Source organism: Trichomycterus rosablanca, chromosome 17 (assembly GCF_030014385.1).
Source record: "Trichomycterus rosablanca isolate fTriRos1 chromosome 17, fTriRos1.hap1, whole genome shotgun sequence".
Lineage (NCBI taxonomy): Eukaryota > Metazoa > Chordata > Actinopteri > Siluriformes > Trichomycteridae > Trichomycterus > Trichomycterus rosablanca.
The window spans coordinates 16,435,799-16,450,597 of record NC_086004.1 but is presented as its reverse complement, the minus strand read 5'-3'; the positions used below and the strand labels follow the sequence as shown (position 1 = coordinate 16,450,597).

General features: G+C 38.5%; 1 protein-coding gene across 3 annotated transcripts in view; it reads right to left on the bottom strand.

Annotated features, from left to right (window-relative positions):
• herc1 (HECT and RLD domain containing E3 ubiquitin protein ligase family member 1) overlaps positions 1 to 12,458 on the bottom strand; it is a 96,708-nt gene extending 84,250 nt beyond the window's left edge. For all 3 annotated transcript variants that reach the window (XM_063013252.1, XM_063013253.1, XM_063013254.1), the window contains exons 1-4: positions 12,411 to 12,458; positions 1,874 to 2,827; positions 1,130 to 1,225; positions 853 to 1,047 (exon numbers count right to left, since the gene is read on the bottom strand). In XM_063013252.1, coding sequence (XP_062869322.1) covers positions 853 to 1,047; positions 1,130 to 1,225; positions 1,874 to 2,794 — 1,212 coding nt within the window. In that variant the 5' untranslated portion in view covers positions 2,795 to 2,827; positions 12,411 to 12,458. The remainder of the gene's footprint in view (positions 1 to 852; positions 1,048 to 1,129; positions 1,226 to 1,873; positions 2,828 to 12,410) is intronic.
• Positions 12,459 to 14,799: the final 2,341 nt, after the last annotated feature.

Genomic DNA, 14,799 nt, shown 5'->3' with positions numbered 1-14,799 from the left:
GGCGACAGTGCTACTCACTTAGCCACTGTGCCACTCCCACCCCCATTTAAGAATTACAATTTAAATCAACATTATGGTACTGAACACAGAGAACTACAAGAACTTATATAATGAGAGCAATCACATCTGAAGCGTTGCTAGCTAAACTGCAAAAGCAACAAGGACTTTTTATTACATTTTACACATCCAGGACTTGGGCAATTAAAACCAGCTGTCTGATATCCAGAAAGAATATCCAACAAGAAGGACTTGAAAACACTAAATGAGGTCATTAGACTCCAAACAAAATAGCAATAGGTGTATAGTTAATTTAAAAGCCTGCACATTTTGTCCACACCTCTTTTCGTGTTAATTAAATAGTGATATAATAATGATGTTTTTACTCTATCTGCTTCTCATTTACAATGTCTAACTGTAACATCTACTCTTAACAGTAACAGCTTATCAAAACTGTACAATTTACAACTTATAAAGAGATACAATTAATACTGAGCAGAATTAAGTTCAGCCTAATGGTCCGGCCCTTCACAACAGTCCCAGTTTCTCATGTGGCAGCTAGGAAAATTTAATTGCCCACCTCTGAATTACTCAGTTTAAATAGTTTTTACCTCAAAAAAGATATTCATGAACAGTAATAAAAAAAACTTTTTAAAAAATAAAAAAAATTTTTTAGCTCTTGACATGCCAACATGCCTAGCTGGTACAGCAAATACTTAAGGACTGCATAATGGCTCCATACCTCATATTGGGTGCTACATATTGTATTTTGTTTTACCCATGATAAAGTACAGACGTAAAGCATGGCAACATTAGCCTAGGCATATTTTTTCTGTGGGTGAGTGCATTACTTACTGTTTGTGCATCACTAAAGCTGGCAGCTAGTTTAGGCTGTAGAATCTTTTCCTGAGTGCCTTCCACTAGCTGATGACTGCTGTTACTGCCCCAGACATACACCTCACAGGTCTCAGACACCATGGCTGCTTCACCTGTCTGAATGCTGTCTGGACTTGCACAAGTTCTTGAGTAATCTGATGCCATGCGACAGACCTTTGACATCATTACATAAAAATTAGACTTTACCACAAAAGGACAAACTAGTTCTATATCTATAAAAACCTTGCTGTTTTACCTCTTCAAACAGACAGAGTGCTGCCTCATACAGGGAGCATAAGCCCTCAGGTGTACGAGTTGGCTCCCTCCATTGGCTCCGGTCTGCAGAAGAGCCCTATACAACAATCATTAAGCATTTTAGTTTTGGTATAAATGATTATTTTATTGAAAAAAAAAAAAAAAAACTCAGCAATTTGCAACTAAAATATTTCATTAATTATTAAAATTATTAAAACATGTTAGTGACAACAAAAACTTTTTCTAACTGAGGCATAATGAATATGTGTACTTTCTTGTGAAAATGTATTCCAAAAGCAAAACACTGCAAAATTTGTTCTGATTTTGAAAGCTGAACTTGATTTCAATACTGCTGTAGGAATGTGTCATTTAAATGTCAACTCATAACGAAGAAAAATTAGTTTAACCTCATACCAAAAATTCTCCGGCCACAAATTCCAGAAGCTGACAACCATGCCACAGTTAGTCACTAAAATCACTTTTTCAAAAATGTAATAACTATGTAAACATTACCTAAAGCTTTAAATTGATCTCTGTACGAGTTCATGCATTAAGCTATTGCCACATTTCTGACTGATTGGACGATTACATAAATGTTCAGGTGCTTCTCATAAATTGGCCAGTGAGTGTATATTAAATGCAATATTTACATCAGTATTCATCACCCACCCCGTTTCATAGTGAATTGTGGCAAATAACAATTGTGCAGAAAAAAATACAAACCTTTAAGTACAAAAGCACTTACCAATGATCGTCTCATCTGCATTAGTATGTTCATAAAGCAGTCATATCCCATCAGGCCCTCCTGGCTTTCACTCTGCTCCAGGCTGTTAAGTCCAACTGAAGCAGCCAGTGCCATCTCTACCCACTCAAGCAGGTAACGTAAGGAGCCTCTTTGTGCTGCCAGACCTAGAAGAAGCTCACATGCCAGCCTTCGGCCTACCACATCTGCCCCGGTTTGACGTGCAATAACGCCCTTTAAAAACACTGTGACCTGCATCAGGCAGTCCAAGCCCATGGGTGGAATCTTGCTCTCATTGGCCAGAGAAAGTGCTGGCAGTGACCCTACTACCTCTATTGCTGTGGTGATCACATCATTACAGAGGCTTAGCCCAGGCACAGCGGTGGGCAGAGCCCAGCTCTGGCGTAGCAGTGCAAAGAGCAGGCTCAAGCCAGTTCGCACACCCATTTCAATTAGCGTGTCCGTGCTGGAGCGTGGCCTCTCACTCGCCGCCTGCAGCTCGGCCGAGCTCAGTAAATTGTCACCAGAGTTCTGCTGCTGCTTTGCCTTCCCCCTGTCATGGTATTTGCTTGAAAGTGCATGAAAGATGCGCTGCAACACCAAAAGACGCTTGCGCAGTGAACTAGCAAATGGTGAATCTGAGCACACGGTCTTAGCCAAGTCTAGCTGGCTGGCCAGCAGTGCATCCAGGTAGTGCTCCTGTTCATCGCTTGACAGACAATCACGCTCAAAGTCTGGCAGCTGAGGTCCTTTGAAGCACAGCACCTGCTGAGGGAGTAGCACCACCTCTTTATTGGCCAGGAGCTTTGAGTGGAGTAAGGCCACACCTTCACGTGTGGAAATGGATTCACTCTCCTCAGCAATCCATGAGCTGTTTAGGTGCTCCAGCCATTTCAGCTTCACTTGTGGTATCTTCGTGGTCATGGTGCTGCCTCGTTTACACACACGCTACTTCATCTACCAAATGTACATAGGCATTGCATTAGTAAACATCTGTAACAATTAAACAATAATTAAGCATTCTTCTAGTTGATTTACAATTTTTTTCACTGACTAATGACCAGTATTAGCTGACCAATGTTTGTTTGTTTGGATTTTAACGCCATGTTTAACACATTTGTGTCATTTAATGGGAACAATAGGTATTATGTATCTGTCTTTATATTTTGGTCCATTTTATAATTTAATCTTTATTTTTATAGCTGCGAGGTAGGTTAAGACTGTTCTTGTGAGCTGACCAATGTAAAAAATAAATAAATAAATAAAAGATTGTACAGTTAATTGATTATTTAAAACTAAGCTGTAGAAATCTTGTGCTAATATTATAATGTGCTAGTATTACATTTCTAACTAAATCAGTCCTTAAGACAATAAGACTTTTGATGTACATGTACATTGCTAAAATATAAAACTTTTAAAATCACTGTCAAAATGTGCATTTATTTGTTGCAGTTTAGAGCACTGTTCTGAAATATTGCATTTCAAATATTTCTGGGCTTGATTCCGATTTTTTTTGGTTACTATCTGTATTATACACCATGATATAATTTACCTTGTGCATAGATTTGCCTACTATTTTTACTGACTATAGCCCATCTGCCTGTCATTATGAATAGTAATAGCTCAACGACCTGCCAATTTAAACATGTGCCAATACAGACCTGCTGCACTTGACATACTTATAAAACTGCTGACTCAAACTTGTGTGATATACAATAAGTTTAAATCAGCAAAGTTTAAAGTTTAAATTCTTTACGCTGCTTTCTCTGAGTTGTAAATAAATGTAATACAGGACTGTTATCTAACAATTTAATTCGAAGCATAATTGCTAACAGCTCCTACATTTCCGAATCAATTTTATTTGCAAACATTTCCTCTCTTCTTTTAGTGGCTTTCCCCGGTTGACCTACATTTAATATGTAGCATCCAACTCAATAGGTGTACAGGACTTAAAAATCCAGGGTAAAAGTGCATGTGTTAAAGGGATTGCCTTTTTAATATTGTAATTTTAACAAATTGTTCACAATATATGACAAAGTAAAAATAATCTTGTGAAGGTAGAACAACTTAACTTCGCAAAGTCTGCAGTATCAAATTAATTTATAAAGTTCAAAGTGCAACTGTACTAAGTGCAGACTAAAAAGATAGAACAATGTTAGATGCCAACTTTATCTCATGCTTGTGTGTATGGTTTTGCACAAGCCACATGCCCTAAGAGCCATTAGAACCGAATAGTGCCAAACCTGAAAAATATTTCTACAGTTCCACATTTATGAAACCGAAATTTGGATACCAAAAGTGGATATTTTGTCCCACGTGCTTCCATGCAACAGTTGTGTTACTCCTCCTCAGGTTATATATTTGGTTTGTAGGCTATTATCTACTCCAGATGCCCCAATTTCATATAAAAAATTGGTACTTTGGCGTAACCAGACATATTATACTTGAACAATATTGGCTGTATTGGGCCAGATTTATTTCAGTTACATGTTTACCTAGGTGTGCTCTACATACCACTGTTTGAGTTTGCCAAGTTACCAGAATGATTAACATAATAAAATGGTTGCCATGTCAAATGTATTATTTTAAGTGAAGTAATTACTGTAGGATTGCAACATTAGTTACATTTTATTTTATTATTGTTTAAAATACTACATTTAGCTAATTTAAACATGTGTTTCTGAACTTTGTGTTCCAAAAACATACACTGATGAATACACTGATACCCGATGAATCCTGGCATTGTCATCTTGGAATATGCCCGTGCCATCAGGGAAGAAAAAATCCATTGATGGAATAACCTGGTGGTTCAGTATATTCAGGTAGTCAGCTGACCTCATTCTTTGGGCACATAACGTTGCTGAACCTAGACATGACCAACTGCAGCAACCCCAGATCATAGCACTGCCCCCACAGACCTCCGTGAAGCTGGCCCCCCATGTGGTCAGAAATGGAATATAAATATTATTATTCGTTTGTGCTGCGTTTGTGCTGGTTTGTGCCGTAGGAATCATCGTTTGTGCTGGCACCGTTTTAGAGAAATTAAGTATTATATTTTATTACCCGTGACGTCACCAGCCCCCCATCAGAGCCCAAATTGCACCAAAAGCATCTCATTCGTTTGTGCTACGTTTGTGCTGGTTTGTGCTGCTAAAAGAAACATTTGTGCTGTTTTAATTCTCAAGTTATTACGCTATAAATATTACACCTGTGACGTCACCAGCCCCCCATTAACGTCCAAATTGCACCAAAAGCATCTCATTCGTTTGTGCTACGTTTGTGCTGGTTTGTGCTGCTAAAAGAAACATTTGTGCTCTTTTAATTCTCAAGTTATTACGCTATAAATATTACACCCGTGACGTCACCAGCCCCCCCATTAACGTCCAAATTGCACCAAAACCCTTTAATTCGTTTGTGCTACGTTTGTGCTGGTTTGTGCTGCTAAAAGAAACATTTGTGCTGTTTTAATTTGCAAGTTATAGGCTAAATTCTCTCTCTTTTTTTTTTATTAAGTGAGGACACTTAGCCCCTAACAATGTTAAAATTGCATCACAGAGTGAAATTTATTATAATCGCATTACCTTTAAAAACCTTTAACATTTTAAATGTTAAAATGTTATCCATAACATTATCCATACACATGTTACACAGCTAAATTGATTTGTGAATTCCAAATGTTAATGTTATTTCAAAGGTTTTAAATGCTTGTGGGCCGTCAACAAGTATATTGTACCTACAGACTCACCAAATAATCAAAATGTAACATAGCTTAAAAAAGTTTAGTCACAGCAAAATTCCATGGTTTGTGTTATAGCTCTGATGTCTTTGTTATTCTATTTATATAGGTCTTCAAACCAGAGTAAGAAGTAAAGGCTTTAACAAGACCACCCAGTAATGCAAGAGAGAAATCAGAAACAACTTCTTTTGGTACAGATGCTCCTCCTCTAAGCAAGGACGGATTAAGGATAGTCTGGGCCCCTGGGCAAAGAGTTGCCCAGGGCCCCACCCCATGCGCCCCCCCCCCCCTCCAAAAACATAAATAAATTAATACATTAAACAACCTGTCAATAACTAACCCTAACACAAGAATCTATTTTATATAAGTTTCTTTCTACTCTTCTTTCTTGCAAAGTCATCCACTAATTCATCAAAATTAAGCTGTCTGACCAAATCTGATTCAATGGCCAGAAGTGACAGTGAGTTCAGGCGGTTTTGGCGCATCCTAATCCTGAGTTCATTCTTAATACGAGCCAGTTTGGAGAATGAACGCTCCCCTTCACAATTTGTGATAGGCACAGTCAAAAAAAGTCTAAGTGCTATGTAGACATTTGGAAAGGTTGACTGTAAATTCAAATTTATCATGGTTTTGAGCATTTTACTAGGACATTTTTCTTTTTCTGTTATGAATGATTTGTATTGTATCAATTCATCTGCCAGGCTCATGTTCAGATCTGAAGGATATGCTGCAGCGAGTGAGTTAGCCTTTAAAGTGAGCTCACTGTTGGACATATTGTCAGGCATGAAAAGAACATCAAATAGCTCAGTTAAGTGTGTGTATGCATTCAAACTGCTTGAAATTGCTTGTCTTAAATTTAATTAATTGCAAAATTGCTTAATTAATTTGTGCCTCTGCGCTTAAAAGAAATTGAACATAATAATTTTGAAACAATACAAATTCAGAAACATTAAGTAAGGGCCTGAATCGCATATTTGCAACAAAACGTCTGTTATGAAATATGGTAGCTTGCCTGGCAATTTGTAGGTCCCTAGAAAGTCAAGGAGCCATGGTAAACGACTTCTATGGAAGTCAAGGGCCCCATAGCAGGGGCCCTCGTGATCAAGGGCCCTCTAATGGTATGCCCTGTTCTTCTCTAGGGCCCCCTGGTAGGGGCTCTCATAACCAGGGCCCTCTAAAAATATGCCCCCCTCTTTCCTAGGACCCCTAATAGCCAGAAGTCGAAGTCAGAGCAGTGCCACAACGCCTCATCCATTTTCATAAGGGGCCCAAAAGCATGGCTAGTGCCCAAAAGCATGGCTAGGACCCAAAAGCATGGCTAGGGCCCCCAAGAGGCCCTGGGGTCAAAGTCCCTAATAGTCAGAGGATCCTTAAAATGGAGGGCCCTCGGAAATAAAAATATATTGTATCATAAATGTTGATAGGCATCGCAAAATGTTTTGGGCCAGGGCCCCCCCGGGGCCCCCTGACCTCAAGGGCCCCTGGCCCGGTCAGTAATCCAGCCATGCCTCTAAGCCATTCAGACCCAGTTTGATATGGCGTTAATGTCATGCCGCTCAGACAGCATTTGCACCACTGGGATGTGAATAGAAGTATCTCCATGTGAGGACAGAACTCCTTGATATGGAAATATACTGTATGTCCTGATGTTTCTGTTTAGTGAGCCTTTTGACTACTGTACCTGTAGCATTAAAACTTACACTTGAGTATTTACTAGTATTTTGACTAGTAGTTGAGAGGGGGTCCAATAGTGGCATAAAAAATTTGTCAAGGCCGATGTCATGAATACTGCCCCTATGAGGCACACTGTATTTTATTAGATGAGGGGGAATCTTGTTCTAAATGTCATTAATATGATTAAAATTCTCAGAGGACTATTACAGGGTTTTATTAGAAGCAATAAATTACCTTAAAATGAGAATTATGTGTTTATGCGCTATGAAAGCTCTTTCCTGGAATGTCTCTTCCAACAGTTGCCTGAGGAGAGGACAAAAGAAAAGTATGCTCAGACCTTAGTCAAACGTGACTACCAACTTTTTGTTGCTAGGACAATGGTCTTTCTCATGTGTTTTTTTTTTTTTTTTTTTATAAAACTTGCATAAAAATAATGTTTTTTCATGCCATGCCTTGGGTTGTTGAAGCCCAATTTACTGGCCAGTGAGCGTAATTGAAAGGTAGGTCTTTATAATAACGTGGTAATGTGGTGTATAGTGGAGCAGAATGACATTCTGCCAAGGTTTTGGTGCAGCATGCTCTCTAGTGAAAGGGAAAGTACAAACAAAATGAATGAGTGCAGTGTAATTAGACAAGGCAGTGCATCTTAATACAATAAATATGCAGGGCAGCATGATGGAAAGTATAAATGTGTAAAGTATGCAGATTTGTGAAGACCTAACAGAACTGACAGCAAGTTGCACAGGGAGATGGATAAACAAGTATATAACCTTAATGACTAATATGACGTTATATGGTGAGGGTTATATATTTGTGTGTTTTGTAAGTGGATGCTGCAGTAGATTCTTGCAAACAATGTTAATGAGCCGAGGAAGCTTTGGGGTTACTTCTTTAGTGTCATTACAGTGATACACATATGGGAATCCTGATCACCAGTAAACTGCATGTCAAATTAGACATGCATTGCATTCTTCATAAAATACTTGTATTCATACAACAAACACTCCAACTCTGCCTCAGTATTTTATTACTGATGTTGAGTCTACTGAGACACTTTTCTCTTCATAAAGTGACAATAAAGTACAAAATATTGAAAATAAGTCATCTTACTGTTATTTTAGTCACGTTTTTACCTGGAAAAGAAATTTTAGGAGTTTAAGTTTAAGTTGTGCTGTCTGAAAATGACTGCTTACAGTCAAACAGGTCCCCCACCCTGTATCTCAGACTTTGGTCCTCATGGAAACATGGCTTAAAATAAAGATTCCCACCGTTAAGAAGTCACATAAGGACAATTGGTTTATTTATTAAAGGACTTTTGACATTAAAATTATTTATGCGACTAAATAAGAATGAATAGAGAGAATGCCATGTAAAACCTATACTTTTGTAGTGTATATTTCTGTAGTGTTAAGTGATTCACAGTTTACAAACGTGTGGTAAGTTATGTTCTGCCATAAGTTGTGTATATTGCAGGAATATCAATTAAAACATGAAAACCAATTAAAACTGCGTGTTTAGTTTCAAGAGGATATTGAAGAGGATACGCAGTATGGCTGAGTGCTTTGACATATCTGTGCAAAGTGGAATCCACATCCAATGACATCATCCAGATGAGATGACGTCAAACAAAATGATGTCAAACAAATGAGATGGTTTTGATGCAATTTGAACATTTTATTGGGCTAAATGTCCTCAATTTATAAAAAAAAAAATATTATTTAGCCTATAACTTGAGAATTAAAAGAGCACAAATGTTCCTTTTAGCAGCACAAACCAGCACAAACGTAGCACAAACGAATTAAAGGGTTTTGGTGCAATTTGGAAATTTTTAGGGGCCAGGTGTCCTCACTTTATAAAAAAATATATTATTTAGCCTATAACTTGAGAATTAAAAGAGCACAAATGTTTCTTTTAGCAGCACAAACGTAGCACAAACGAATGAGATGGTTTTGGTGCAATTTGGGCTCTGATGGGGGGCTGAGTGACGTCACAGGTAATAAAATATAATACTTAATTTCTCTAAAACGGTGCCAGCACAAACGATGATTCCTACGGCACAAACCAGCACAAACGAATAATAATATTTATATTCCATTTCTGACCACATGGGGGGCCAGCTTCACGGAGGTCCCCCACAGGCTTGTACGGTAGGCACTAGGCATGATGGGTGCATCACTTCAGCCGCCTCTCTTCTTACCCTGATGCGCCCATCACTCGGGAACAGGGTAAATCTGGAAATCAGACCACATGACCTTCTTCCATTGCTCCAGAGTCCAATCTTTATGCTCCCTAGCAAATTGAAGCCGTTTTCACCGGTTAGCCTCACTGACAAGCGGTTTTCTTAAGGCTACACAGCTGTTTAGTCCCAATCCCTTGAGTTCTTTTCGCATTGTGCGTGTGGAAATGCTCTTTTTTCACTATTAAACATATTCCTGAGTTCTACTGTAGTTTTTCTACGATTTGATTTCACCAAACGTTTAAGTGATCGCCGATCACTATAATTCAAGATTTTTTTCCGACCACATTCCTTCCTCGAAGATGATGTTTCCCCACTGTCCTTCCACTTTTTAATAATGCATTGGACTAGTGATGGGTCTGACGACCCTGAAGCCTCGGCGCTTGCGCCGAGTAAACAAAGCGAAACCCCGTGTCGATGCGCGTATCACTTTAAGGAAAACCACGTGACCGATACAGTTCCTGTATCGTTTGGTTTCGAGCGCGCTAAATTGTATTAATAAAGTAACTAATTAATAATTAAGTAATTAATAAAGTAAAATAAAAACTTATGAATTAACCTTGTTTGTTTCCAGTCTTTATTGAAGTTGCCTGCAATTACTTTTTAAATCCAGCAGATGTCGCCATTAAGTGATACAGCAACACAGTGTCGACATAGTTTGGGAAATGTGCCATACACCCAATGAGGCCTCATCTGCCCATCACTACATTGGACAGTTCTTAACCCGATTTTAGTAGTTTCAGCAATCTCCTTAGATGTTTTCTCTGCTTGATGCATGCCAATAATTTGACCCTTCTGAAACAGATTAACATCTTTTCCATGACCACAGGATGTGTCTTTCGACATGGTTGTTTAACAAATGAGAAGCTACTAACTGCATCAGTTAGGGTTAAATAACTTGTTGCCAGCTGAAACATAATCACCCATGCAGTAATTATCCAATGGGAGGCTCTTACCTATTTGCTTAGTTAAATCCAGGTGGTGACCTTTTTTTTGGCCAGGCAGTGTAACTTATATTGCTAAAAAATGTAAAGAAACATGTAAAGGCAATTTTCTGAGCAGCTTGTTTAAGTAATAACTATGAATATGAGATACTGATTACTAAAACACTAAACATTAAACTCAAACTTAAAAGTACACACAGTTTTTCCAGAAAAGTTGAGAAATTTAGTAAAATACAATAAAAAGAATGTTAATTGTCTTAAATCTTCAGTGTCCAAGTTTTCACTGATCAAATACATTGTAGTTTGTAAACATAAACACATTTACAATATTATGAAAGTACCTATTATAACAAGTACTAATTGCATAATGTAAGATAATTATAAAATTAACATGCCTGTGTTTTCTGGGTTTGATAATAATTTACACAGTTAATTTATTAATATGAGTTAGTAAGTAAAGCAAATAGTATATGTGCATTTAATTGGCAATGTTCAGGGTGTAGTCTTTACATGTTTTCATTGTTTAAAGATGGACCTGGACACGCCACGACCATGAGTACCATGAGACCTTGGTTATTGGCTAATCTGAATTACCCTCAAGCATGTAAATAAATGAAAGGGTGTCCAAGGTGCAGTGTTTCAAAGTGGCACCTGACTTGGTACCTGACCGAATCTAAGCATTTACGCCTTTTATCCAAAGCGACTTACATTTACATTTTCGGCATTCATCAGACTTTTTTATCCAAATGCGACTTACATTTGTGACAGTACACAGTCTAAGCAATTGAGGGTTATAAAGGTCTTGTTTAAGGGCCCAACAGTGGCAACCTGGGGTTTAAACCGGCAACCTTCGGCTTACTGGTCCAGTACCTTAACCACTAAACTACAGCTTACAAATCTGGCAGAATAAAGTCAAGTAATTAAGGTTTAAAGGCCTTGCAACTTGGCAGTTGTGTGACCTTCTGATCAATAGCCCATTACATTTACCACCGAGCTACACCGATCACTGAGAACTTCAACCATATCGTGGATTAGTGGTATCAGGTGTACAGCGATGAAGAGTAACCACACCTACATAGACTCATCAGCTATTTGGCATTGGATTAGGTGGACAAATTTAATGTGAGAAAAGAGTACAAGTAAAAATGATTTGTGGGTATGTGGCCCGACTCTGACAGCATGTAGTACCTTGCTAAATACAGAGCGAAATCTCAGCTACCAACTTTGCCTGATCTTCATTGTAGCCAGCTCATACCATGACTGAACTCGTACAGGTGACATACCCACATAGACGACATGTCCACATGCCCTTAACAATAATGTAAAGTCTTCTTTTTTCCTCTTTTTTTTCCTCAGCTAACCTCTGCCCAAGTCTGACGTAAAGCTAGTTTTTGAGCTAATGCTAAGAACGCTAAGCACAAACAGTGCACTTAAAAAGGAGTTTGTAAACATTAAAGCCAAAATTACATAAGAAACATAATGTTTTGCATTAAACAACCAAGCCATTCTAGATGAATGGCAGACAAAAATCGTGACAGACAGACAGAATGCCTGGCTAAGCCTAAATATTTTAACAAAGCTAGCCAACGTTAAACTCAAGCTTGCTAACACAAATGGCTAGGTTGGCTAAAGCTAAGCAGCTCTTTAACCAAAATAACTCTGAAACTAGTGAGCAGTTTTTGTTAACTACCTAACCTTGCTGACGTGCCAATTCCATATATTTCGACGTCGGTAGGTAAAACATGTAGCAAGCTGGTTGCCAAGATGTTTATTACTTGTTAGCATTCCCTGTCGCAACAGTCCTAGTCTGGTCAGCAAGTAATACTCAGTTAAATCCATACACAAGAATACCTTTTGTAATCATCATGATAACAATATTGCCAGTTTTGTCTGATCATTGTCCTAAGCAGTGTGCCGTTTTAAGCACAATCAGTAAACGGCGAAGCTTACCACAAACTGTCAAAGGTCGCTTCCGTGCATAACCGATACAAGCAGCGTTCATTGTTCACCGCTTCAGAGCGTATGTGTGCAGGTTTAAAAGGTACACAGCGGTTACTGCGCCTAAAATCTTCTTAATCGACTTTAAAACATTGGTAGTGAATGAGACACTGCATGAACTTGTAGTACAATGAGACGCCTCTCGTCTCTGCTTCCTCTCTCCACCAGTCCTCGAATCTCAGAACAGTCGCAGTGAACATTTCCTGAGTACTGTATGTTAAGTGTGAGATTCAGTCCAGTGCATCGAATACACTTATAAAATAGTATCTTATCAACTAAAAACCTATTTTGGGAAAGTTTGGACATTTTATAGAATGCAATAAAATCAAGAATCTGTAATTACTCAATTTTCTTGTTTTCGATCAACAAATTAAAATTTTGATGACTGCAACACACTCAAAGTTGAGACAGAGACATGCTTTATCCTCTTCCTATTAATTACACTTCTTTAATTCTTTGAGAACTGAGGAAACTAATTGCAACTGCAAGCTACCTATTCATGCTTAATACAAGACTCTTGTATAAAGGATAACCCATTTTTGCTTGCAAAGACTGAGCCTTTAATGAATCCTTCTTAAATACCCAATCATGAAATCCTCGCATGTTACCAATTCACCTGCTTATTCTGGAATGTTTCAAAATGGTTTAACAAATATTTTATACAATTTTCACTATTTAGCAATAGTAGTCAATTATCCATTCTTTAATTCACATGAACTAAACCCATATGAACTAAACCCAGAACGTTTGCTCATAACATCACTGTTTTCTTTAAATGCATGATTCAGAGGATTCAGAATCTTATTTTTTAATTTTATTTTCCTACAAGAGGATTGTTTATGACCCAGCTTTATCTTCTTTGCAGAGGCAGGCAAACTCTGTACATTAACTGTTTGCAGTTAATGAAGTTCATGATGTCCTTGATACTATACATATTTAAAACAATCTAAAATATTTATTGTTGACTGACTATTCCGGAACTGAAAACTTGGAGTCTTGCTGCACCCAAAATGCACATTCACAACTTTCTACAAAATATTTTTTAGCTATTCTAATTCTATGTGAGCAATTTAATTGACTGATTATTTTGGACAAAGCTAAACCAGTAACAGTGGATAACTATATCAGCTCACTACAGTTTTTGACTTTTGCCCCAAGAAAAATATTGCAAGACAAACTTTACATTTTCCATGAGGATAGACACGACCAAGCAAAATTAACTCTACTTTTTTCCATTTGATCTGCAACAATTGTCATTCAAGCTCTAACATGGCAATTTTGGAGCAGAACATTCTTTGTGTAACATTCTCCAATCCCATGACAACGTAAAGTTTTGTGACTGGGGCCAGTGTCATCAACCAGTTTTGATGGTTTTAAAATCCTGACAAATTTTTAAACAGCATGACAGCTTAGATTTCTATTTCAAGCACTTTTAATAGATGCAGTCAAGGTGTTTATGAATAACCACTGAAGCCAATAAAATAAGTTTGGAACCACCAAAAATCTTGCTAGACCTGGCCGCCCAGCCAAACTGAGCAATCGGGGAAGATGGGCCTTGGCCAGGGAGGTGTGGAGGAACCCAAAGGTCACTCTGACGGAACTCCAGTGTATCCTTGTGGAGATGGGAGAACCTATCAGAAGATCAACCATCCAAGCAGCACTCCACAAATCACGCCTTTATGGTAGAGTGGTCAGATGGAAGCCTGCTTGGAGTTTGCCAAAAGGCACCTAGACGACTCTTAAACCATAAGAAACAAGATTCTCTGGTCTGATGAATCCATAATTGAACTTTTTGGTCTGAATACCAAGCGTCACGTCTGGAGGAAACCAGGCACCGCTCATCACCTGGCTAATGCCATCCCTACAGTGAAGCATGGCGGTGGCAGCACCATAATGTAGGGATGTTTTTCAGCAGCGGGACCGAGGCGACTAGTCCTGATAGAGGGAAAGATGAATGCAACTGTACACTGAGATCCTTGAAGAAAACCTGCTCCAGAGTGCTCTGGACCTCAGAGTGGGGTGAAGGTTTACCTTCCAACATGACAACAACCCAAAGCACACAACCAAGAGAACAAAGGAGTGGCTTCTGAGAAAGTCTGTGAGTGGCCCAGCCACAGCCCAGACCTGAATCCAATCAAACATCTGTGGAAAGAGCTGAAAATGGCTGTGTACTGATGCTCTCTATCCAACCTGAGGGAGCTTGCAAGGATATGCCAAGAGGAATGGGCAAAAATGTCCAGAAACAAGTGTGCCAAGCTCGTTGCTTCTTTCCCAAGACGTCTTGAAGCTGTAATTGCTGCCAAAAAGGCATCAACCAAGTACTAGGCTAAGGGTGTGTACA